The 24,377-nt window shown below is 48.4% G+C and overlaps 1 protein-coding gene across 2 annotated transcripts in view; it reads left to right on the top strand.

Moving 5' to 3' along the window:
* COPS5 (COP9 signalosome subunit 5) overlaps positions 1 to 24,377 on the top strand; it is a 404,773-nt gene that overhangs the window by 274,780 nt on the left and 105,616 nt on the right. For both annotated transcript variants that reach the window (XM_069621144.1, XM_069621143.1), the window contains one exon: positions 3,773 to 3,858. In XM_069621144.1, coding sequence (XP_069477245.1) covers positions 3,773 to 3,858 — 86 coding nt within the window. The remainder of the gene's footprint in view (positions 1 to 3,772; positions 3,859 to 24,377) is intronic.

Raw genomic sequence — 24,377 nt, 5'->3', positions numbered from 1 at the left:
GAATTTTATGAAACATATATAAGGACGAGGTGCTCCTCCCCGCTTTTAGAGATGCTGAATGAAGCATACGAAGTGGGAAGGCTACCAGAGTCCCTTAGGGAAGCAATAATTATACCGCTTCCCAAACTTAATAAGCCTGGTCACAACTGCGGCTCATACAGACCCCTATCAATGCTAAATCGGGACAATAAAATATTGACAGCTGTCTTGGCAAACAGAATGAGGAGGGTTATTGGTAAACTAATACATCCGGACCAGACTGGCTATGTCCCAAACAGGAACATATCCAACAATCTTAGGCGGCTCCGTCGAGTCGTTGAGCATGCAAGTGAGAACGAAGGTGAATTGGCAATTGTATCGTTAGACGCAATAAAGGCCTTTGACTCAGTCAAATGGCCGTGGCTGATGGCGCCCTTGGCTGGTTATGGGATAGGGCCCGGGTACCTACAGTGGGCTAAAATGTTATATAGCGAGCCGCTGGCTAGAGTTAAAACAGGAGCAGTGATATCAGAGGTGGCAACTTTGTAGGGGCTCTATGCAGGGATGCCCGTGGTCTCCTATGTTGTATATTTTGGCCCTAGAACCCCTGGCGATATACCCGAGGCAACAGTACGACATGATAGGCATCGCCGTAGGAGGGGAACCGCATTTAATCTCTTTGTATGCAGATGCCATGTTGCTGTATTTACGGCACCCGGAAGAAAACCTCCAGCACATTCTGGAAGTGATGGAGAGATATGCAAGGCTGTCTGGTATTGCCGTGAACCCCCAAAAATCCAGTATATTTCCATTGGGCAGGTACAAAGGGATCCCGTTAGAACAGCTACCGGTGCTACAGATACCATGGGAGGTTAGCACGTTTATCTATCTTGGGATAGATGTATACTATATGGTGAAAGAGTAACACCAGTATAATACAGAGGAAACAATCAAGAAAATTGAAAATGGCATGAAGTTCTGGGTGAAGCTACCCTTGGCGATGATGAGGTGAGGGGCAATGTTGAAAATGGTGGTCCTACCAAGACTCTTGCACTATTTTGGGAACATCCCATACCGGATAACAAGGCGGTTCTTTGCTAGGTTAGATGGCAGGTACAGGGATTTCCTTTGGCATGGGACGAGGAATAGAGTGGCCCTTTGGAAGCTACAAAACTCACATGAGAAAGGGGGTATAAAACTGCCAAACTATGAAATGTATTACATAGCAAGCCAGCTGCAATATGTAGCTAAATGGCTCTCTGAAGAGTCAACCTCGGAGTCTAGGCTGTTCCAACAGGACTGTGCTCCATTCTTCCTAAAGGAAATGATGTGGCTGCCTAAGCCAGACATGTAAGGGCGTCCAAAGATGATACTTGGTTGGAGGATGTGGCGCAGGGCCTGCCAGTTGATGGAGAATCCATTCCCGTGTTCCCCGCAGGTACCACTTGTGGTGCTGGCGGGTAAAGAAAAGCAACTAAGGATGATGATTAAGAAACATTGGGTGGGGATAGCAACAATGGGCGATATATGGCAGGAGGGGAATATAAGGGACTTTGAAGTGTTGGAGGAGGAAACCGGGTTGCATGCGGGCAAGTATATCACATACCATAGAGTGGTGCAGAGAATCAAGGAGACATGGTCAGAAGTAGTACTAGAAGAAGAATCGGACACCACCATAGATACAATGTATGACATAGCAGAGGGGGGACATGAGATAACTAGAATATATGAGCTGATGATGTCCAAAGTGGGAAAGGAAGTGGCACAACTGAGACAGGACTGGGAAGAGGTGGGAGCCCCAATGAGTGATAGGATGTGGGAACGAGCCCAAGGGTACCACAATAAAGTGTCAAGGAATGCAAAACTACAACAGATACAATTATACATAACACATAGGGCGTATATGACACCCCAGAGAATAGCTAAATTCTAAAACGCAGGACGACGAGCACGTCCCAAATTTGATGAGGAAAATGCCGGAATGGTGCTTATGTTCTGGTCATGCCCAGTCATTGAGCGATTTTTGGGGTGAAGTGGCACACAGGCTAGCGGAAAAAGGAATCAAGATTGTGGTGGACAGTGTGGGCCTGCTTGATGGGAGGGTTTCCTAGACCACGTAAACTCAAGCATGTAAGTAAACTAAAAGACCTAGCGTATGCACTTGCAAAGAGAATTGCTATGGGGTGGAAGGCATGTCATAGACCACGAATAGAAGAATGGTGGAAAGACCTACAGAAATGGGCTGAAGCGGAAACTACGGTATGGCAAGAAGCAAGTAATGCCGGAGGGGAGGAGGAGGCTGAGACCCTGATAGCCTGGAAACTACTAATAGCAGAGTTATTTGGGCTAATGCAAGACCCACCGGAAACAATGGAAGAGGAATCCCTATTACAAGGCGCAGAAATAGAACATGAAAGGGAGTAGGTTCGAAATGGGGGGGGGGAGAGGCGGTGGACATGATGAAGCGATATATACTTAAAATGTCACTATATGCACTGCAAGTCTGGTTTGTATTGTTTGTTGAAATAAAATTAATAAAATTAATTTAAAAAAGAGGATTGACCCAAGGATTTGACAAGAGTCAAGGAAAGCCATTTCTAATCTCATGAGTGAGCTACACTACCTGATAAGAAAAGTCATGAAAGATTATTTAAACATTTCTAATTACCAAGAGAAGTGCGTGAAGCACACATCAAGAGAAGGAGTAATTCTCCTGACCTTAGTTTGTTACGCTGGTTGTTGGGTCAGTTAGCCTTTATTCTAGAGGGCATATTTCTTTTGGACTTTCAGACTACTGCTGGGCACCTTAGTTATTCATATAGGTAAGGGAATACCCCATTGCCATAGGGTTAGTTGGGCCTTCATAGTATTATTGAATAAATACCCTTGGCACATCCTCAGAGTCTGTGTCCTCCCTCCTTTAGATCCACTAAAGGGGTCAGTAATAAACTTTTATCTTGAGAATTCATGTTTTGTTGATGAATATCAATATTTAACTGGTTTTTTGATGTGAAGGCAGAAAGGCATCATTACTGGACACAGGGTTAAAAGTAGGTTTAGCCTCATTAATAGCAACGGTACCTTCCGAATTGGTGTTTTCAACATCTAAGAACAAGTTAACAGAATTGTAGGCTGCTAGATTGTCCTCCATTAAACATACAGATTGAGCAATTTCTTGTATCGTTTTCGTACCTGTGCATGCCAATTTCGTATTAAGTTTGAGTGCTAAGAGTGAGGAACTCATACCCGAAACATCATGTCTGGAGTGAAAATAATCAGTTATTTTGGCAGCTGGGAGTGGAGTAGTAAGTTTAGCATTGGTGATAGCCAGTACTTAAATGACTTTTATAGCACAACTCCTGGGATGGCCAAGATCGTACTTGATGTTGTTGGGAGTCAAGATCATGCATTCTGTTACTACTTTCAATCTTTCCTCATCGTTCAGGGCACTGGCCCATTTGCGTAGATTGTCAATTTCTGTTCTCTGGATGACTGTGTGATGGTGACATACATGTCACTTTCGTACCGCTTCAGCGCGAGACTGCCGCTATAATAGAGGAGTGGGGAGCTCAAAGTGCTATCCGCCCTGCAGTCACTGCCTGTAACGTTATGGGTAATGCAGCTCACTTCTAGGCACCACAGTAAGAGTCAGCAAAGTATAGAAACCGCCTTATAGTTATGAAACCTTTAACTTATTCCTTGTTGAGTCCTGCTTTTATTAGCACATATCTGGTCCCCAAAACTATGTGTGTGTATATTTATATAAATATTTTGTTTTATTTTTTTATTTCAGGGTTATAAGCCTCCAGATGAAGGCCCATCGGAGTACCAGACTATTCCACTAAATAAAATAGAAGACTTTGGTGTGCACTGTAAACAGTAAGTTATTCAGTTGCAACATACTCGCTTATTTGCATGTACTTCTGGCATGATCATTCATGATGTAACAAGTGATCAAATCATGACTTATTACTACATATTGTACTTTTTCTTCCATACTGTGTGCATCCCTGCATAGGGACCAGAAACTATTTTTTTTGTTGTAAAGTTTTATTTTTTGGCAGAAGTGTACAGCAAACACATATAACGGAGCATAAAACACGATTCACATATACATTTCAGAGTTCATACAAAGCAAGGTATTACTTTCCTTGAGGACTGATAGCTATGGCTCACCCTGGCATTACAAATTACGCTCACATGGCCTGAGGTGAGGACGTTCCAGAAGCTCCAACGATTTGTCTTATAAGGTAGGTATTAAAGGCAGACCACACATTCTTGGGGCGGGAGTGCAGTGGGAGCGTATTAATATTTCTGATGTTTGTTAATCTGCTTAGAATCACATGCTGTGCATAGGTCCGACATCCAGTGGTCACTGCGGAGTATTGCATTTTGTTTTTCGTAGTCGAAAAGGGGACGTCGACAAGGCGTGTCTGTAACACTATCCCTATAGTGACGTGCGTTGTACCCACAATCCCTCACGCGTCGAGGTCCCTCAGATTGTTTTTTTCCGCCCAGCTTATGGTCGCCTTACGCGGAGCTCCTAGAGAGACATTGCTAAACAATTACTACGGACCTCGGTCCTTAATATATACTTACTGTTAAAAGATCCCTCCCCTCGACGTTAGCTGTGAAGCTGTTTCTCCGCCGAGCAAGTTTTCGACGGAGGAGAAGAGACGGAGGAGATCCTTCGGCGCTGCCGAACACGTGGCCAGGCCTCGCCGGCCAACATACAGTAGGGAGAGTGGGGGTTTCCAACTTTTACCTTCTCGTCGAGAATGTCTTTCTTTCTCCCCTATCTTTCCCTTGGGGTTGTTATCACCAGTTTTTATTGCCTCAGCTATGGAGAGGACACCCTTTAAGTTTTGCCCACGCTGTAGGGGCAAATATACTTGGAAGGACAAACACAAGCTCTGTAATCGTTGCTTGCCCCTCGATCATAAAGAGGACAGCTGCGCGGCCTGTAAGCTCTTGAAACCAAGAACTCTTAAAGAACAGAAAGTTAAGAGGTGGGCGGACTACGCGATGTCGAAGTCAGTTTCCTCACCCGCCGCCGCTGTTACAGAAAGTGACGAGGAGGGTGATAACTCGACTTCCGTTACGGAAGTCTTTAACCCCCAGAAGGAGCGCTCGCGCTCCTCGACGTCCGTCCCCGGCCCCGACGGGCTCGGCTCACGCCCTGCTTATGGGGGATGAACACCCCGGCGACAAGGACGCACACAGACCCCATAGGCCTAAGCACACAACCCACGGCTCTTCTTCGTCCAGGACGAAGGATCCACCAGCGCCGAAGGGGACGCAGGGCACTCCGGCGTCGACCTCAGACCGCAAGGGTCTCAAGCCCCACCCGCAAACGCAGCCGCGATCAGCGATTGGGCTTTTATCTAATACGGGCGCTTCCTCAAAAACATCCGACGTAACGCTCCATAGAGCGGCCGTCGAAAAACAACGCGCAACGCAGGCAACGCCGACTCCAGAACCCTCGACTGACGAACTCGTCGTCGAGAGTCTGCCGAGAATTGTTTCCGAGGACAAACGTAACCGGACAACGAAACAAACGTCTAATGCCGCACCCAAGGATATAGAAACGCCGAAAAAGCACGAGTAGCCAGGAACTGCCCCATCCATCTAAAGGCACTTCCGAACTACCGGAGGGCTTTTCTGAGGGCGACGGAAACCTTTTGTCGACGTTGTGGGAGCGTTCGAAGCGTTTTGAAGGTGAAAACACTGATTTCCCCCCTCTAGACTATTCAGGGGTTCCCCATGAGACCCTGCAAAGACTCCATTCTTGTATGGAAAAGATGGAGAGGTTTTTAGGTAGCCAAAACCCACCCACACCAAAAGACCAAGAGAATGGACCCAGGATGACCCTAGGGTCAAGATTCCTAGGCTGTTTCCCCCTTCTACAGATGCATATGACCTCACTGAAGAGGAGCAATACCTCCAGGAAGATGAGGAGTGTTTAGGTGGAGAGGAAGAACTTGAGGAGGAGAGGTTTGAGGAAGACCCTTACACTAGCGCAGGAGCTTTTGAAGAAGATACAGCTACCTCACAGCCCTGGCACTCCCCATCAGTGCACTCAGACCCTGATGTCTTTCATCCCTCTCCTCCCAAGGACTCACCTATTGGGAACACCTCCCCCATAGATGACCAGCCTTCACTTAATGCACTATTGCGCAAGGCAGTAGCGCATTTTGAAATAGACACAGGGGAAACCCTTCCGGACATAGACTTTGTAGAAAAGGTTATTAAAGAAAAAGCCCCGGTCAGCCAGTCCATTCCGCTCCTGGCTTCTATAAAGAGAAGAATAACTCCTTCCCTTTCCAATCCGGCCTTAGTCAGTGGGGTCAACCCTCGGATAGAAAAGCTCTTCAGCCCTTCGTCTTCTGACCCTTTGTACATCAGGGGACATTCTATTCCGGACTCTCTGGTAGTGACTAACACAAGAAAGAGAGCGGGGGTACCACTATCTACTAGTGAGGGACCACCTGACAAAGAGGGCAATAAGCTCTATGCACTTGGGAAGAGAATCACGACATCCGCCGCCTTCTCAACCAGGATCGCGAATAACAATTCCCTACTAGCTAGCTACGCAGATGCACAGTGGAGCAAGCTGCGCAGCGAAGCAGAGGATGCACCAGAACCCCTGCGTTCACGCCTGTTGGCTACTATATCAGAGGGAACTCTTGTAAACCAGGGCATCGTAAAGAACTCCTTAGATGCCGCAGAGACAGCTGGCCGCTCCCTGGTTCAGGGAATACTTCTCAAACGCCATGTCTGGCTGCGCAATTCGGGATTTAAGTCAGAAACCCAGGCTTCCCTAATAAATAAGCCCATAGAGCAAAAACATCTGTTTGGGAAAGCAGTTGATGAGGCCCCAGAACATGCGAAGAAGGAGTTTGATACCATCAAGACTCTTGACCAAATTTCTAGGCCTCCTAACAGACGCAGCTATCTGTAACGCTCACCTGATTCCCGCAGAGGCGCCGATCTTGACTGGGTGAATGCCGTATCTTCAAAGGTGATGTGTAACACACGGTTGGCTCTTTGGGCTGGACCTCTGTGCACTGTATGTCTGACTCGAAGAGTAAGATGTCTGCAGATAGAAAATATGGGATTAATGAACTGGGGTTATTGGGTGCCTCTCTCCTCTTCCCTTTCTCTTCTCCTGTAGAACCCCAAAGGTTAACGCCCTCACCTTAGGTAAGTGAACGCCGAGCTCTCCATCTGCCTCGGGGCAGGGTGCCGTAACCAGTTACTTCACTGGATAAGGGTGCAGGCCTCTTGACCTCAGAGGACTGCTGTCCGTCGTTAACTGCACGAACGGTAAGTTCTGGGCACTTCAAATGTCTTAAAAGTCTTTTGTAATGCTATCTCTTGTTTTGCAGGGTTCCGGCGATGGCGGATGGCGGGCTGATGAAAGTTGAGGATCGAACCCGCGTGAGGAATAGAAGCGCCTGGAAGCACGTAAGTAAGCGCTTGTAGCCTGCTTCACGATGCGCACTAACTGTCCCTTTTATCTTGCAGGTACAAGTTCGGAGCTTTAGAGAAGCTGAAGGGTGCTGGAATACCCACTAGATTCTGCGTGGGAAGGAGTAATGGCACGTGAGTAATAAAGTTGCCCAATGTCTTTAAACGCACCTTCTTTTGTCTTTCAGATGCTGGATGCAGCGCCGAAGGCCTCCGGAGCGTGCGAAGAGCTGGTAAGCTTTTGTCTTTCAGATGCCGGAATGCAGTGCGAAGACCTCCGGAGCATGCGAAGAGTAGGTAAGCCTTTGTCTTTCAGATGCCGGAATGCAGCGCGAGGCGTTGGTGACAGCCGATGGACCAGGTAAGAGATGCGCTGCCACTGAAGACCGTAGTGCTAACCTGTTCTTTCTTTGTCTTTACAGGTGCTGCTGAAGACTGGATTCCAGGATGGTAAGCCTTTGTTCCCTTAGGCCCAGGATCAGAAGCAGAAGACAGGATGAGCGTTCTGCTGCAGAGAATGCAGAATAACACAAAGCAAGATTCATCCATCGGGTGTGGTTTAAATAGCCTCCTGTAGTGCTTAGGTGTCTCCTTCCACAGCCACGCCTAGGTAAGAAAAGAGTTCCTGCTTTCCAGAAGAGTTCCAGTGTTCTGAACCTAGGGAGTGGATCCTGCCCCACCCAACAGGAAAAGTAGTCCCAAACAGAAGAGGATCAGGGGTTCAACTGGCAGGTAAGTAAGCAGCATGGTCTGCTGCAGGTAAGTCCACCTAAGCATTATGAGCCCGGCGCTTCCAGCGCTGGGACTGGGCATCTTTATGAGCCTGGTGCCACTGGCGCCAGGACAGGGTCCAAAAGGTCCCAATTGGGACTGGCTGGCACTCGGAACCAGGGTTATGGGTCTGCTTCCAAGGGAGTCGGGCAAGTCCTGATCTTTTGGAAGCAGAGATCATGACACTATGGCAATAGACGCTCCTTTCGTGGCCAACGCCAGCAGCAAAGCCAACAACAATTTTACTCTGCTACCAACTGGCCCTCTAACCAAAGCACCCAGGTCAGTCAAAGAGGCCAACGTCGTGGCAAAGGAAGAGGGCGCGGCTCCAGTCCTAAAGGCCCCACGCCCAATACCAACAAATGACCCAAAGATTCGGGTCCCCTCCCATGCATCACCGGTCGGGGGCCGGCTAACATCGTTCCTTTCAGCATGGGAGGGAATAACGTCAGACCGCTGGGTATTATCCACCATAGCCCACGGATACTGCATCGAATTCAACGGTTCCCCGAAATACAGACCCCCACGGAACCGACGCATGACACCCGAACACCTCTCTATTCTTCTTCAAGAAGTAGAAGAGCTACTGAAAAAAGAAGCTATAGATGCTGTCCTCCTATCTCAGGTAACAGAAGGTATTTATTCAGTGTACTTCCTTCTACCCAAAAAGGACTTAACCATGCGCCCTGTATTGGATCTGCGCCCAGCGAACAACTTTGTCAAACCCCAAAAGTTTCGTATGGTGACCTTGCAGGAAGTAATCCCACTGTTATCACAGGGGGATTACATGACAACACTAGACATGAAAGATGCATACTTTCATATTTTAATGTTGCCAGCGCACAGAAAATACCTCAGGTTCAAGATAGAGAACAAACACTATCAGTTCAGAGTACTACCCTTCGGGATAGCATCTGCACCAAGGGTATTTACGAAAGTACTGGCGGTGGCAGCGGCCCACCTGCGCAGATTATCCATCACGGTTTACCCGTACCTCGATGACTGGCTCATAACAGGGGATTCTTACGAAACATGCTTCTCCAATACCCAAAGGACCGTAGACCTTTCGTCCCAACTGGGCTTCTCCATCAACGAAAAGAAGTCCAGCTTAGACCCCACCCAAATCAAACAATTCCTAGGGGCTCTAATTCGAACAAAGGACGGCCTCGTCTTCCCCTCCAACGAGAGGGTCCAAAACATGCTGTTTCAGATCCCCCAATATGTGGCAGGTCGAGAGGTGACGGTACGCAAAGCAATGCGCTTGCTAGGGATGATGGCGTCATGTATTTATTCATTACCTCACGCGCGCCTGCGCCCAATGCAAGAGTGGCTCTACAGCCAGTGGTGTCAGGCCAGCGGACAATGGGACGAACTGGTGGTGGTCTTGCAGGCCTTGGTTCTCTCGCTACGGTGGTGGACAAAGGAAAACCTGTTATTAGGGAAAACTTTTGCCACACCCGCAGTGGAAGCCACTCTAACCACAGACGCATCCCTTACAGGATGGGGGGCTCACCTATCCCATCAGACTGCTCACGGAGTGTGGACTCCGAGCTTAGCATCCAAGCATATAAACCTGCTGGAACTATTAGCAGTGTTCAAAGCACTGAAAGCCTTTCAGGAACACTTACAAGGAAAGACAGTGATGGTCCTCACAGACAGCACCACAGCCATGCACTATCTCAACAAGCAAGCGGGCACTCACTCTCCAGGACTGTCCAAGCTGTCCCAGAATATATGGAAATGGGCTCTCAAACACAACATGTTCCTACTATCACAACATGTACCAGGGGAACTCAATCTGCTAGCAGACAAACTCGGCAGAGACTTCCCCCTACCCAAAGAGTACGAATGGCAATTACACGAAAACATCGTCTTGGACGTCTTCACGCAATGGGGTTTCCCGGAAATAGACCTGTTCGCAACCCTGGAGAACTCACAATGCCAAAGTTACGCCTCCAGGTACCCCCAGAACCAGTCCAAGGGGAACGGTCTGTTGATTCAATGGTCAGGGAAATTTGTTTACGCCTTTCCCCCGACTCCCCTCCTCAACAAAGTGGTGCACAAGATGCACCAAGAGCAGGTTACCATGATACTAGTAGCGCCAATGTGGGCCCGGCAGCCATGGTTCGCTCACTTGATGGAGATGTCCCTATCTCCCCCAATGAAACTTCCCTGCCCGTACAACATGCTGTCACAAGACAAGGGCAGGACACTGCATCCATGCCCTCAGACCATGAACTTAGCAGCCTGGCTCCTGAGATCATAGAATTTGGACATTTACATCTCCCTCAGAGATGTATGGACATCCTCAGGGAAGCCAGAAAACCTAATACTCGCCACTGCTATTCTAGCAAGTGGAAAAGATTCGTCATCTGGTGTAGAAGTAAGAACATCAACCTGGTTGACTGCTCTGCCACTAACATTATTCTGTACTTGACCCATTTACTGGATTCAGGTCTAGTGTTTAATTCCATTAAAGTCTACCTAGCGGCACTTTCTGCATACACCACTTCCCAACTTAAAGTGTCGTGGTGGAAGATACCAGTTATCAAGGCCTTTATGGAAGGGGTAAAGCGAATACACCCCCTGATAGCTAACCCAGCTCCCGGATGGGACTTAAACGTGGTACTTTCTAGACTCATGGGCACTCCTTTCGAACCCATGCACAAGGCAACTCTTAAATGCCTCACTCTTAAGACTGCTCCATTAGGAGAGTAAGTGAACTACAGGCTCTTTCTGTACTAGACCCCTTCGTATCAGTTCACAAGGATAAGGTGGTTCTTCGCACACACCCAAGGTTTGCACCAAAATTCATCTCGAAATTTCATGTAAACCAATCTATAGAACTACCAACGTTCTTTCAAAACCCTTCCAGCTTGGGAGAAAAAAGTCTGCATACACTAGATGTACGCAGAGCTGTCATGTTCTACATGGAAAGAACCAGATCACTGAGAAAGACTAATCAGTTCTTTGTCTCGGTGGCAGCAGGAAGAGAAGGAGATGCAGTCTCTAAGTCCACTATATCTAGATGGATTGTACAATGCATCACTCTCTGTTACACTCTTGCTAAGAGAGAACTACCCTTCAAGCCAAGAGCACATTCCACTCGAGGCACTGGGGCTTCCATAGCATTCATTGCAAATGTTCCCCTTGAGTCCATCTGCAAAGCGGCTACCTGGAGTTCTGTGCACACCTTTACAAAACACTACTGAAGATGCACACTCTAGATCTGACTCCCAGGTGGGACAGGCAGTATTAAGACATCTTTTCTCTACTGTTCCTTCTCCTAACCCACCGCCAACTCCGGGTACTGCTCGCTAGTCTATGCACAGCATGTGATTCTAAGCAGATTAACAAACATCAGAAGACAATGCATTACTTACCGTAAAAGCATTTCTGATGGTTGTATCTGCTTAGATTCACATGCGCCCGCCCTTCCTCCCCGCTCGGATGGAAGGAACATAGACATCCTCTACTATATTTCTCTCTTTTCTGTACTCACTCACGTCTAGAAGGCTCCCTCAGGGCAGAAAAATACAAACAGAGGGACCTCGACGCGTGAGGGATTGTGGGTACAACGCACGTCACTATAGGGATAGTGTTACAGACACGCCTTGTCGACGTCCCCTTTTCGACTACGAAAAACAAAATGCAATACTCCGCAGTGACCACTGGATGTCGGACCTATGCACAGCATGTGAATCTAAGCAGATACAACCATCAGAAATGCTTTTACGGTAAGTAATGCATTGTCATTCTTCCTCACAGGTCTGAGACCAGGCGAGTGCCATTAGCCACTTTTCAAAGGTTGGGGGGAGATGGGCTCTTCCAACATTGAAGCACACATTTCTTAGCCACCATGCAACTTATATTAAAAAAAATGTGGCCATCTTTCTGGTGTCATCTGGGCTCGGGTCAACCGCGGGGTCAATGATATCTGCGAGAGCCTGCAAGATCTCATCCCAAAAGCCTCCCAGCTCCTGACACTCCCAGAACATGTGCAAAAGGTCAGCCCCCTCCATTCGGCATCTAGCACAAGTGTGTTCTTAATTTTCGAGTAAATTTAGCAAATTGATGGGGTGTGTAGTATAATCTGTTCAACAGTTTATATTGCATGCATCTAAACCGGAAGTTGAGGGATACCCTGTTAATGTGGGAGCACATTTTTCTCCACAATTCGTCTGGAATCTCAAGGCCCAATTCATCCGCCCATTCGTTCCGTGCTTTAGGGGGTTGGTCTGGGGCTTTTGCTAATAGCATTTTATATAAGGAGGGGACCAGCCCATGGGCACCTCTCGAGTTGGCTATGTAGGCACCCTCCGAGGCATCAGGGGGTTCATCCGTGTAAGAGGGCCACATATTGCAAAAGGCAGCCCGACTACTGTAGCATCTCAAGTGCTGACCCAGAGTGGCCCTGGCGCCACGTCACTGGGGTAATAAATTTCCTGTTAGGGAATAGGTCGGTCAATGCCCGGTACCCCAGAGGCAGCCAGTGCTGGGCCAGCGATTTATCATGTGTGGGTTGAAGCCCAGGAAACCTCCAGATGGGGAGCCATTTATAGTAGGGGCGAGACTCTGTCGTTGGGCGTAATAGTCTATTCCATGCTAGCACCGTGGCCGCAATGGGGTTGGACGGAGAGTCAGCCGCATGGTCATGACAGAATATTAGTGTCATCATATTTACCTTGGCCGCAGCAAGCGTTTACAACTTAACATGTGGTGGGGCCGTTGGACTTTGGTACCAGAAAGTGGCATATTGCGGCTATCCAGTATAGTGTTACGTTAGGGGCGGTGAAACACCCTTTCTAATATGGTAGTCATATGTGACCATTTCTTCCGAACTGCGCCAGCATGCCATAGAAACTGTGCACATAATTTGTGTAGACTCTCGAAATATTGCTTCCCCGGCCAAATAGGTACGTTCCCAAAGATGTAGAGTAGCTTAGGGACCTGGATCATCTTAATCAGGGATAGTTTCCCAGCCAATGCTAGCGGGAGAGAGCACCATCTCATCATTTTCGATTCAACCTTTTGTGCCAAAGCGGTATAGTTTTTGGCTAGCAGGGTCGGCCTGGATAGGGACATTTCCCAGATATCTAATTCCACCCCCACCCCCCCCCCCAAGGACCAGCGGAGAGGGTACTCCGACACAGGTTGTTGGGTTGCATGCGTTGGAGGAAATATCTGCGACTTAGAATAGTTGATCATAAAGCCAGAGAAGGTGCCTATGCGCGTCACGTCTTGCAGAATAGGGTCCAGGTGTATAGCAGGATTTCTTATATACAACAGCACGTCATCGGCATATAAGGATATTATTTCCGGCGTGTCTTTCAGGCGTTTTCCCCTATGGACATGGAGTGCTCTGATGTGGTCCGCCATTGGTTCGATAACCAACGCGAAAAGGATCGGAGAGAATGGGCAGCCTTGCTGGGTGCCCCTGTAGAGTGTAAATAATATAGATGTTAGAGAATTGACTGACTCTAGCCGCAGGTGCCGTTTATAACAATTTGATATATCCAAACATATTGGGGCCTACCGCCATCGTTTCCAGGACCAACCACATATACTGCCATAAAACCATGTCAAAAGCTTTTTGGGCATCCAGCGTGACCGCCACAACGTCCGAGTTCTGATCAATCCCGGACAAAACATTGAAAAGCTGTCTGACATTAAGAGAAGTGGATCTCCTGGGCACAAACCCACTCTGGTCCTCATGCACCAAATGTGTCATAATTGGGAGGAACCGGTTTGTTATTATTTTTGCAAATATCTTGGTGTCGATATTAATGAGCGAGAGGGGCCTGTATGAACCACAGTCACTGCTGTGTTTTGCAGGCTTGAGTAATACCGTAATGACCGCCTCACGCATGGAAGGAGGGAGGATTGAGTTTCGAAGTGATTTGTTGGGCCCATATGTATTTACTATGAGGTATTCCTCGTTCGACATTATACAATGTAAGATGACATATCTGCCCTCCGGGTCGACATAGCTTTTTTTCCGCGTGAATTTAATCGATTTATAAACTAGTGTCAGGACTCCCCTAGCCTGTGTGGAATAGGTTGTGTAAATCTGTTTGGCCCCCAGAAAGGTGCAATATCCATCGCCAGTCGACCCCGGGCATGTGTTTCCTGTTACATAAGTATCTTTACCCCATGCCTTTGGGCGTAGGCCGTGACCTTGCAGGCTTTGGTGAAATTACTCAGCCCCCGGACCTTCCATGATATTATTTCTATGGCCATCTCTTCACTTCAGGGGACTAAACATAGTAGACTACCAATGTACATATGTGGCCCCAACCTCCAGTTCGTGCAATCCCGGGGCCACCTATCTACACATACTGGCAGTATTAGCTTTTGTATAACATTCAACGTTTCAAATGGTGGGGAATAACTCATCAACTCTTGAGCTGCAATTTGACAGTGATCGGAGGCAGAGCGAGCACGGGTATCAGCATCCCACACGTCAATCATTTTCCATAAGGTCATCAGCGGGGTTATTCAGTGGAATATGCGCCTCAATAAATTTCACCTACTCATCAGGAACCATGAAGAAGTAGAGCTTCTCCCTGAAGGTGAACTTGAGGCGTGCGGGAAACAGTATCGCATAGGAGATATTTAGTTTCTTATGCATTTTCTTGACCCCCATAAATTGGCGATCCACAGAGAAGTCAGGGAAGATTCTGATGCCCTGGGAGCCGAGTCCCCCCCCACCCCACCCCCCCAACTGCCCCTTCTCCCGTGCAAGGCGGAGGACCTGATCCCTGTCCCGATAGCTTAAGATTTTAGCAATGATAGGTCTTGGAAAGTCACCAGGCCTACGCCGTGGGGCGAGGGCGCGGTGGGCACGTTCGACTGTAAAAATACAGGGACAGGTTGGGGTTGTCCAGCAGATCCTTAAGTAAGTTCTCAACCGCTATTTCCATTCGACCTTTGAGGGCGTTCTCTAGCACTCCTATGATTCGAATATTGTTTCTGCGTGACCTGGACTCTGTCATTGCATTTCGCTTTCACAAGTTTCATGTCGCGAGTAAGTGACGTCACTGTGTCTTGAAGGGTGTGTATTCCATCTTCATTTGCTCCGATTCGGGATTCGGCTTCCGTGATTCTGATGCCTGCATGATCGAGCTGAGACCCAAGTGACGCCAGATTAGCATGGTACGACGTCCTTTCATTGCAGAATTTTTTTTTTTGCCGCTTTTTTTACTGCAAATTTTTTTCCCAAAAACCCTTCGAATTATTTAAAAAAAAAATTGTTTGGTGGGAAATACCTAAAAAATAATGTTAAAAAATTCATAGGTTTTTTCGTTAAAAAAAAACATGGTAAAAAAACCCTGCGAAAAAACATCCCGCGATGAAAGGACATGTAACCATTAGCATTTATATCGTCCAATTTTTCGTGGAAGGATGCAACGTTTTTAGCCATAGATTCCATCATTGCTGTGAGGTCGGGGGCGGGTAGGTACTCCGGTGTAGCCACATCTTCTTGACGGATCGATGATTGGCCCGGCTCCGACCTGGGGGCTGCTTTGGTGAATTTGTCCATGGCGCCAACCTTGTTTGTATTACGGGATCTGTTTGACATCATCCGTCCGGGCCCACAGCTCCCAGAGCCCAGTATGGAGTGTCCGGTGACAACCTACCCCACAGCGGGGCCGGCACTCGCCATGTCGGTTCCAGCAGAGAACAGAAGGGGGCTCACCCTCTCTCCAATGGGGCCAGGGGCTTTAACCAGATATGGTCGAGGTCTGGGAACACCCCACAGATCCACAGCGGGGCAAAGTGTTCCGAGTAGCGGCTTATACGGCAATGGATCTGAGATGCTGAGCCGGGTAGATAGACCTAGTGTGGGGGCCACCAGTATAGTAGTTATGACCTCTCAGGCAGACCCCGCAGGTAGGCATCGAGGGGAAGACCAGGGGGTCAAGCGGGCCCAGCTCAGATGCAGGCAAGTGCAGGCAACACGGGCGTTGTTGTTTGCTGCAGGAGAGACGCCCATGGGGGGGCCCGTTGCTGGACCACGCTGGTGTTGGTGGCAGGGGCCCACAGGCCAGAGTTGAGTCCCCAGAAGCACAGGAGGCGTCTGGTCAGCACCCAGGAGTGGGCCAGGGACAGAATCTAGCTGATTTGCCAGGGAAGTGAACTGTCCAGCGATGGGGCTCCAGATGTTGAGGCAGCAGGTGATCAGGTATCGACCATTTCCTCTTCCCCCCACCCCCTCCCCCGCCCCCGGGCACCCCGTGGTGTAGTCTCCAGCTCCTGAACACAGGGATTCCTCTGGGGATCCAGAATCGTGGCCAAGGTTTAGAGCCAGTATATTCAGGGGTCCCAGCTCAGCGCCGCCCCCCCCCCCCTGACAACTAGGAATGTCACGGTCCAGTGAAGAGGGACCTCGTGGGTGAGCCGTGGGTGAGAGGCCTGGGGCGATATTATGCGAGCTGGCGCGTTGGGGATCCTCAGATTGTAAAAGCCAGAGAAGGTGTCTCATATAAGTTTGGTGTATTTGCACATAGCAGCCCACGAGTCATGGAACTAAGGGCTATGGATCTGCAGGGGGGCCAGGTCAGCGCCTGAGAGGAGCAGCGCTGCAGCCGGACACAGCAGGGGATGTGGGCGCGGCACCAGGAGCAGAGTATGGAGGCAATGACGGGGCCGCCCCACTGCCGAGCACCTACTTGTCTCTGATGGCGTTGGGGGGGGGGGGGCACTCAATTCCGAGGTGTCCGCTGGAGCTTGGCCTGGGAACCAGGAAGCGGGACAGTGCTTGTGAGCAGCAGGGTCAACGGGGCAGCACACCGCACCGGCAGGCGGCAGTCCCAGGGCTGCGGCAGACAGCCGAATCAGTAGAAGCGAGCCGCGCGTGCAGGGGCACACAGGGCGCGCAGCGATCCAGCCACCCGCCTGGCAAGTGTTGTTGTTCGAGATGGCCTGCAGGACGGGGGGGGCGGGCCCAGGGCAATCGCAGCAATACGCAATCTCCCTCATGCCGGGTCAGCGCCACCAGCCCGGCTCCAGAAGCAGGCTCCCCCAGTGCACAGGAACCTCTCACAGGCCCAGTCAGCCCACCGTCTCGGCTGCGTCACAGGGTAGGGGTCCAGAGCTCAGCCCCAACTCGTCGGATCGTTTCAGGAATTGAGCTAGGTGTGCTTCACTTCTCCATTAACACTCGATAGCCTCCGTGGGTGTAGGAGAGCTAGTGGACAGTCGCTGCAGGCGGATTGTAGCTGGTAGCACACAGAGCTATTTAGCTAAGCAGCCATTTTTAGGTTGCTCAACTGCTCCCCCGCCCTCCCCCTCCCCCAAGAACCAGAACCTTTTTTGCCCTCCAAAAAAGCACATTTCCCCTTTAAATCTAGAGTGCGTGGAGGCGCGGCCACACTGAACTAGCACTGCCCTGCAGTACCTCTCTGCAGTCCTCTTTTCAGCACGTGCGTATAGTTCTTTTAATTTTTCTATCCACGCTTTTGTGTTTCCCTGTATAATTTTTGGATCTTGCCGGCCTCTGGTGTCTCGCTTCCCCCTGCACATATCGGGTGCGACTGGTTTCAGCTGGTGCACGTTCTGAGAGGGCTCCTTCCCGGCATCGTACCTTCAGGCTCTCTGCCTTGAGTGCCTGGGGCTGATCACTGGTCTGGTGCTTACGATGCCCCAACACCTCCCTAACTCAATCTGCTGTCCAGGTGGCAAAAGATAATCAACCAGATCACCTGCAGGATTTCATTCAGTCAAAGTCAAAATCAGAGAAGGAAATAGCTTATTTTCTAGAGCGGCCATCACATGGGGACTCCTTCCATGGGAGGCCTGCTGTAGGGAGGGTTCCTGAGGCTGCTAGAGCTACCGGTGCATGGGCAGAGTGGCAGTTGGGCCCTCCCGTGAGCAGAGCTGGGGGATCTTTCATTCCTCTACTACCAGGTTGGCACCTGTAGGGCTGTACAGCTGTTACAGAGGCAGAGGTTGTGCCTACATGCACTAAGACTACTGGGTCTAGACCAGAGGGTGTCTAGCCTCCTGGGTGTCCTCCACGAGGTGTCCAAAATCACTGAGCCTCCTCTAGAGAGCCATCAGCGGCTTAAGTCAAAATCCTCTGGGCCACACATCACATTCCAGTGCATTCCTCTAGAAAGGTCATCCAATAAAAAGGCATCCATGCACGCTTCCTCATGGGACAAAAGGGCAGCAGGACGAGTAATCGCGGTTGTACCTAACTGCGTGAGGGAGAAGAGGAGACTACTCATTCCTCATGTGGTTCATCCCACTCAGAAATGGCACAGTCAGCAGACAAAGGCAGGGCATACATTTGGTGCAAAGGCAGAGTAGTCATTGGCACAAACTCCTTGGTGTACCTTGGATCCCACATCCTCATTATCCTTGAGATATTCTGAGGCATTGTATCAACAGTACAGGCATAGGGCGAGCAGGCCTCCAGTGGCTACATGGACTCCTGCAGCTGCAGGCCAAGCTTCCACACAACAGTCCTCTCAAGTGGCTTGCGAAGAAAGATTCTTTGGGCGATTTATGAGCTAATGATCTCAGCAAATTATGAAATACTAAAAAAAGTAAAGTGTTAATCCTGCAAGTGCAATCACAGCCATCGCCTGTTCAACTTCTTGCACCGCGACTAATAGCAGTTTCTCCCCCTAAGCGACCAGTGTGCCCTTCTCCTTCAATAACACCAGCGACACCTCCCCCACAGCTAGTGGCAACCCCCCCCCCGCCCCCCCCCCCATTGAGTGTACTTAAAACACCATCAAGGCCTGCACAATCCAGAGCATATGCAGCTGAAATGGCAGCTCCCTCTGCCTCCAGGTGAAAGCTCAGTAGCTCTGGATTGAAGGCCTACGCCTCCTTCTCGGCAACCTCCAGTCAAGCGGGACTGACGGGCGGATACTGATGAGGAGGAAAAGCTGTTCGTGTCAGCCTCAGTACAGTATTCCCATGATCGCATGAAGGAATTAGCAGAATTCTAAGGTGTTGTTCCACCGCAACAAAAATGGCCAGAGGCCAGAGCTTTGGCAGATATTCTGATGCTGAGAGTATCCAACAGATGTGGCATTCCCCTACAAAACGATGTGGCTACATTGGCAAAAAAGTGTGGCAAAAGCCCCACTCTATGCCACTAATTAATAAATAAACTAAATGCCAAATTCAGACAGATTGCAGGGGAGTCTATATTATCATCTCGCCCACAACCAGATTCATCAATAGTGTAGCTGCTTTGATGTACTTAGCCTTGACATTGGCATCATATTCAGCTTCATCCCCTACATCCTTTCAGCTAAATAGGTAAACACATGGGTGGCCTTTGGGGCTGGGGGGCAGGGGCGGGGAGGTGCATCTTAACTCTGGCCTTCTCCTTAGACAGGCCAGTGTGGATGCCATATTTGCAGTGCCAAAGAAAAATTGTGGGGAGAGATAGCAGACTTTTTTCCGATCTCCCTCCCACAAGCACGCTGCATTCACAGCAGGGCTAGCAAAAGTAAAAGTATTAGCCCAGGGCCTCTTCATCTTCAACGGCTCACATAGAAGCGGCCAGTCGAGGCATTTGTGTGGTTACGGATATGCGCCGCACTGCTTGGATGCATGCCACCAAATTCTAATAGACATTGACCAAAAAGGAGGCCAGCTTCCAAGCGGCAAACTCGCTAGCAATCTTGGTCAAATCTTAAACAAAAAAATGTGTACAGGCCCACTCGAGAACAGATCAAAGACTGGGGGCTTTAGAGGCTTCCAGGGAAAGCAGGCTAGGGAACCAGACAGATCTCCAAGCATCCATAGACGCAAATAAAAACACACAACCCCCCAAAAGGCTTTTCTCTCCCCCACCCCCTATTTGCACCAGCCGCAGATCCCAAGTAACAATGAGGTTGGCGTAGGTGTCCACAGCACACCAATCAGGTGCAGGCTGGCTCATCAGTTGGCACAGGCGTCGCCTCTTCAAGGATCCAAGGCTCCTATTTGTAACTTCCATGGGTTTTAGATTTCCTCTTCCAAAACCACCACCTTCTTCCCAGCTCCTTTGGGGTAGGCCCTCCAGCGCTATTGACCGAGATTGCATGCCTTATCGAGGCTCAGGCAATGGAGCAGGTTCCCCTGTCAGAGGGAATGTGGGTTTGATGCCAGGATCTTTACAATCCCAAAAAAAGAAGCCGGCAAGCTGGAGTAGAGTTGGATTTGTCCTTTCACAACCTTTTCCTGCTCCTAGAGAAATTAAAGATGGTGACGCCAGCGCCTGTTGCAAGGTTGCTGTAAGGGAGATTGGATGTGCTTCCTGGATTTGGACACCCATCTTCGTATGCCAATATGGCAACCGCATCCAAGATTCTTGAGGTAAACCGTAATCTGGCTCCATTTTCAATACAAGGTCCTGCCATTCCGCCTCAATTCAGAACCACGTGTTTTCACGAAAATAAATATTGTGCTAGTTTCCATCCTCCAGGGCAATGGTCACCAGGTATATTCTTACGTAGGTGACTGGCTAGTCTGGGCCAGATACCTGGAGGAAGCGCCATGTACGATGCAGACTCTTTTGGACATCCTGTTGTCTTAGGTCTTTAAATCAATCTAAAGAAGTCAAATCTATTCCCTTCCCAGTCGATAATTTTCCAGGGTTGGATGCAAAACTGTTCATGTTGCTTTACCTGTCACTTTACCCACAGGAATTACTTTTAAATAAGTAATTCCTTTGAAAAAGTGTATTGCTTTTTTAAAATTTGGTGAAAGGGACAACCCACTCCCTCCCCCAAGTCCCACTTGCCACCCTTTTTAGGCCCCCCCCCTCTCCCCACCCCCATATATTTCAATGAGTTCTTTCACATGAATGACTTCTAAATCATTTCTGTTGGTAAAACAATGGGATACACAGCTGAGGATATTTCCCACCGAGGAAAGGTTCAGTCGTTCAGAGCAGTGCATCATTTCCTCATCAGGCAGAGAACATCAGTGTGATGGGACTAGCACATCTTGGGACTCATGGTAGCATGTATCATAACAATTCCCGTAGCCAGACTGAAGATGAGATTACAGATCTGTTTAGCAAACTTGTCTGATCGGAAAAGGGTTTCCCAATTCGCCAGAATTTCCATACCTCACTCATTGAGCCTGGATCTCTCATGGTGGAGCAAATACTTGCATGTATTGAAGGGAGTGCTGCTATGGCAGACTCTTCCTTGCAAGGCTAGGAGCCACAATGGACGCTTACTCATTCCATGGAATGTAGCAATCCTAACACTGGGATCATCACATAAATATTTTAGAGCTCTAGGTGATTGAACTAGCCCTCAGACGTTTTTCCCATGCGCAAGGCAGTTCAGATAAGGATGGACAATTATAGGTCCCAGGTATTATATCGACCAGGGCAGTACGAGGTCACCCCTTCTGTGCAGGCTTGTGATGCAGATTTGAGATTGGGCTCTGGCTCTGAGCTTACAACTAAACACTAGCACCCTCCCGATTTCAGCAACATGAAAGCCGCAAGGCAGGCAGAGCAGACTGTGAGTATGCAACTAGTTCCAAGAGGGGGGAGCTACAGAAGCGTTATTTCCAGTGTTCCAGTTCTACAGTCATTCGGAGTTGGATCACTTTGCCACAGATGAACATTTGAAGTGCTTCCTCTTTGCTTTGTTGGAGGGGTGTGGCAGACCGTCACCAAAGGACATGTTTCACATCTCATGGAACAACCTGTGATGTTATGAGTTTCCTCCAACAGTCACCCGCTCACTTGATTCAGAAAGTAATGCACGTGATGAGCAATGACTGCCAGGGTGAGGATTCCTGCAGGGCACAATGGAGGTGCAATGCCTACTGTGGAACAGACATAGGTATGCTAATTGTTCATTCTTTGCATGAAGACATTGGTGATCAGTCCCTACTCTTTGTATCGGAACCAGGGGTGTGAGCAGTAGCCCTAGACTACCTTATGGGAGTAAAGTTGTAGACCTGAAAATTCCCAGCTAGTAATTCTCTTCAGGATCAGATTTCTTAGACAATCGAAATGTGGATTAATTAACCTGGCAAGTCTCCAGCAAAAGGCTCAGAAGGGTTGTAAGACCAATTCTGAACTTGTAAAATAAACAAACAAAGGTTACATAAACCAGCAGGACTTCTTGGAGCAGTCTAGCCTACAGACTAGAGGCCAACGAACTGAGAAGGGTGACTGAGAGTGCGGCAGGAACCAACCCTTGAGTGTTGCAACACAATACATGTAACTAGGTATTTGAAAATGGACATCTGAGAAGAAGCAGAGTATAATTGAAGGTCACTAATGCAAATACTCCTATCCAACCAGGCAGTTCATCACATGAAGATTAATCTATCATCCATTGACCCTTCTATTTAAGTCGGGGTGGATGGAGACATTTGATAACATTGCTTGTGATTCAATGAATTTGGTAGAAGGAATTCCTAAAATGTCGGGTTTTTCAAGATTTGTACATAGAATATGTATGAAATACATTTAAATAGAATGAATTTCAGTGGCAAGTATTTGAATATATGTTGGTCAATCGGAAAAACAGCTTTTTTAGAATTCTGTAGGTAGATGAGCCTTCACCTAGAATGAATATTAAGCCCTCGCCCACATCCTTTTCTTCTTCACATGCAGATTGTTCATGTGTGTTTCATTGAAGTCGCAGTTTCAATCCGTGTATATGCCAGATTCAGGAAGCCTGAGCGACCATGATTGGGATCATAAAATGACTTGTAACCTCTTTAAGCAGATCGACCTGATCAAGAGGCTCCCAATGTATTTGTTCTAAGTTTCCGCTTAACACTGGAGAATGCATGGCAATCTTGGCTCGAGTTTGGTGGGGTTGGCTTTGGGGTCGCATCAGTTTCTTGATTTTTCTGTTCTACTGTTTTTGGTGAGATTTAAGTTTTTGTGATTGCCTATTCTGTTCACTGTTTTGGAAAGTATGCTTTCATATTATAATGTATACATGAATTAGAAATAAGGTTTCTTGCTAATGTTTTGCTGATGTGCTTAATTGACCACTTGTGTGAGGGTCCCTGTTACGAGAAAAAACCCACTTGCCGCCAGACTTGATCAACACAATGGCGGTGGATGATGGGGAACCAGCAGACTGGTACTTGTTCTAGACTCTGCATGGTAACTGTACCGGAAACAAGATCCCAATGGTGGAACCAAGAGGGAAAAGGCTATGCCAGAAAACGCTCAATGTTATTTTCGCTAAAATGGTAGCAACACAGATCCAGAAGGCTGAAGAACGAAGAAAATGAACCCAGACCAACAATAGAAACGTGGAAGGTAAAATAGAAGAATCTCTGATTTGTGGAAGAATTGGACAAGAAGTCAGGAAAACAGGAACTCTGGACAACATCGGCAGCATGGAAATCCACGGAATAGTCAGGAAAAAGAGCAAAGGAATGTGCAAAAAAGAGGATACCACACACTTCAGTACTCGCGAAAGTTGAGATGCGTCCGCTCACTGTCTCATTTCCTGATAAATGCAGTGGCGCGTATCACGGGAGGGAGCCAGCTTGAATAGAGGACTAGACCGCTAAAGCGGATTCCTCCTAAACGTGAAGGAACAACACGCTAAGGGAAGCGCCAGTGTTGCCATAGTAACCAGGGCGGTGTCCTGACAGTATGTCTCCTTCCAAAACCTGTTGGTCCGGTCTTCCAAGGATGGAATTGATGAAACTTCTTTAACAATTTGAGAGCATGTACTTTGGCTGCAGGTTCTCGGAGCGTTCTGTGGCATGGTATCCTGCCCAGTACACCAGGTATTGAAGTGCTTAGAAATAGCATGTATCACTGATCTTACTAACTCCATATTCAGGGACACCATCAATGATGACCGCAGGAGGTTTCACTTTGGTTCGCTGTGATCCGGACTAGCAGACTGATTTAAGAAGAGAAGTGTGAAATACTGGGTGTATTCTTTTTTATGAAGATGGCAGGGCCAGTTTCTAGGCAACTGGATTTGATCTTGCTGATGCGGAAAGGTCCCATATACAGTGGAGAAAGCTTGGAAGGACTCATCTGTCTTTGGTAATGCTTCGTAGACATCCGGACCGAGTCTTCACTAGCATAAGGTGGTTGAAGAGAACGATGTTGATCGGCATATCTTTTTACCTGTTCACGTAATTTCTGTAGTTGTTTGTGGGCTAGTTTGTGATCGTCTTGTGTAGCAGAGATTTGC

The sequence above is a fragment of the Ambystoma mexicanum genome, chromosome 5q, assembly GCF_040938575.1.
Source record: "Ambystoma mexicanum isolate Mex_15411 chromosome 5q, UKY_AmexF1_1, whole genome shotgun sequence".
Lineage (NCBI taxonomy): Eukaryota > Metazoa > Chordata > Amphibia > Caudata > Ambystomatidae > Ambystoma > Ambystoma mexicanum.
Note: the sequence above shows the minus strand (reverse complement) of the source record. Positions and strands in the feature narration are given on the sequence as shown.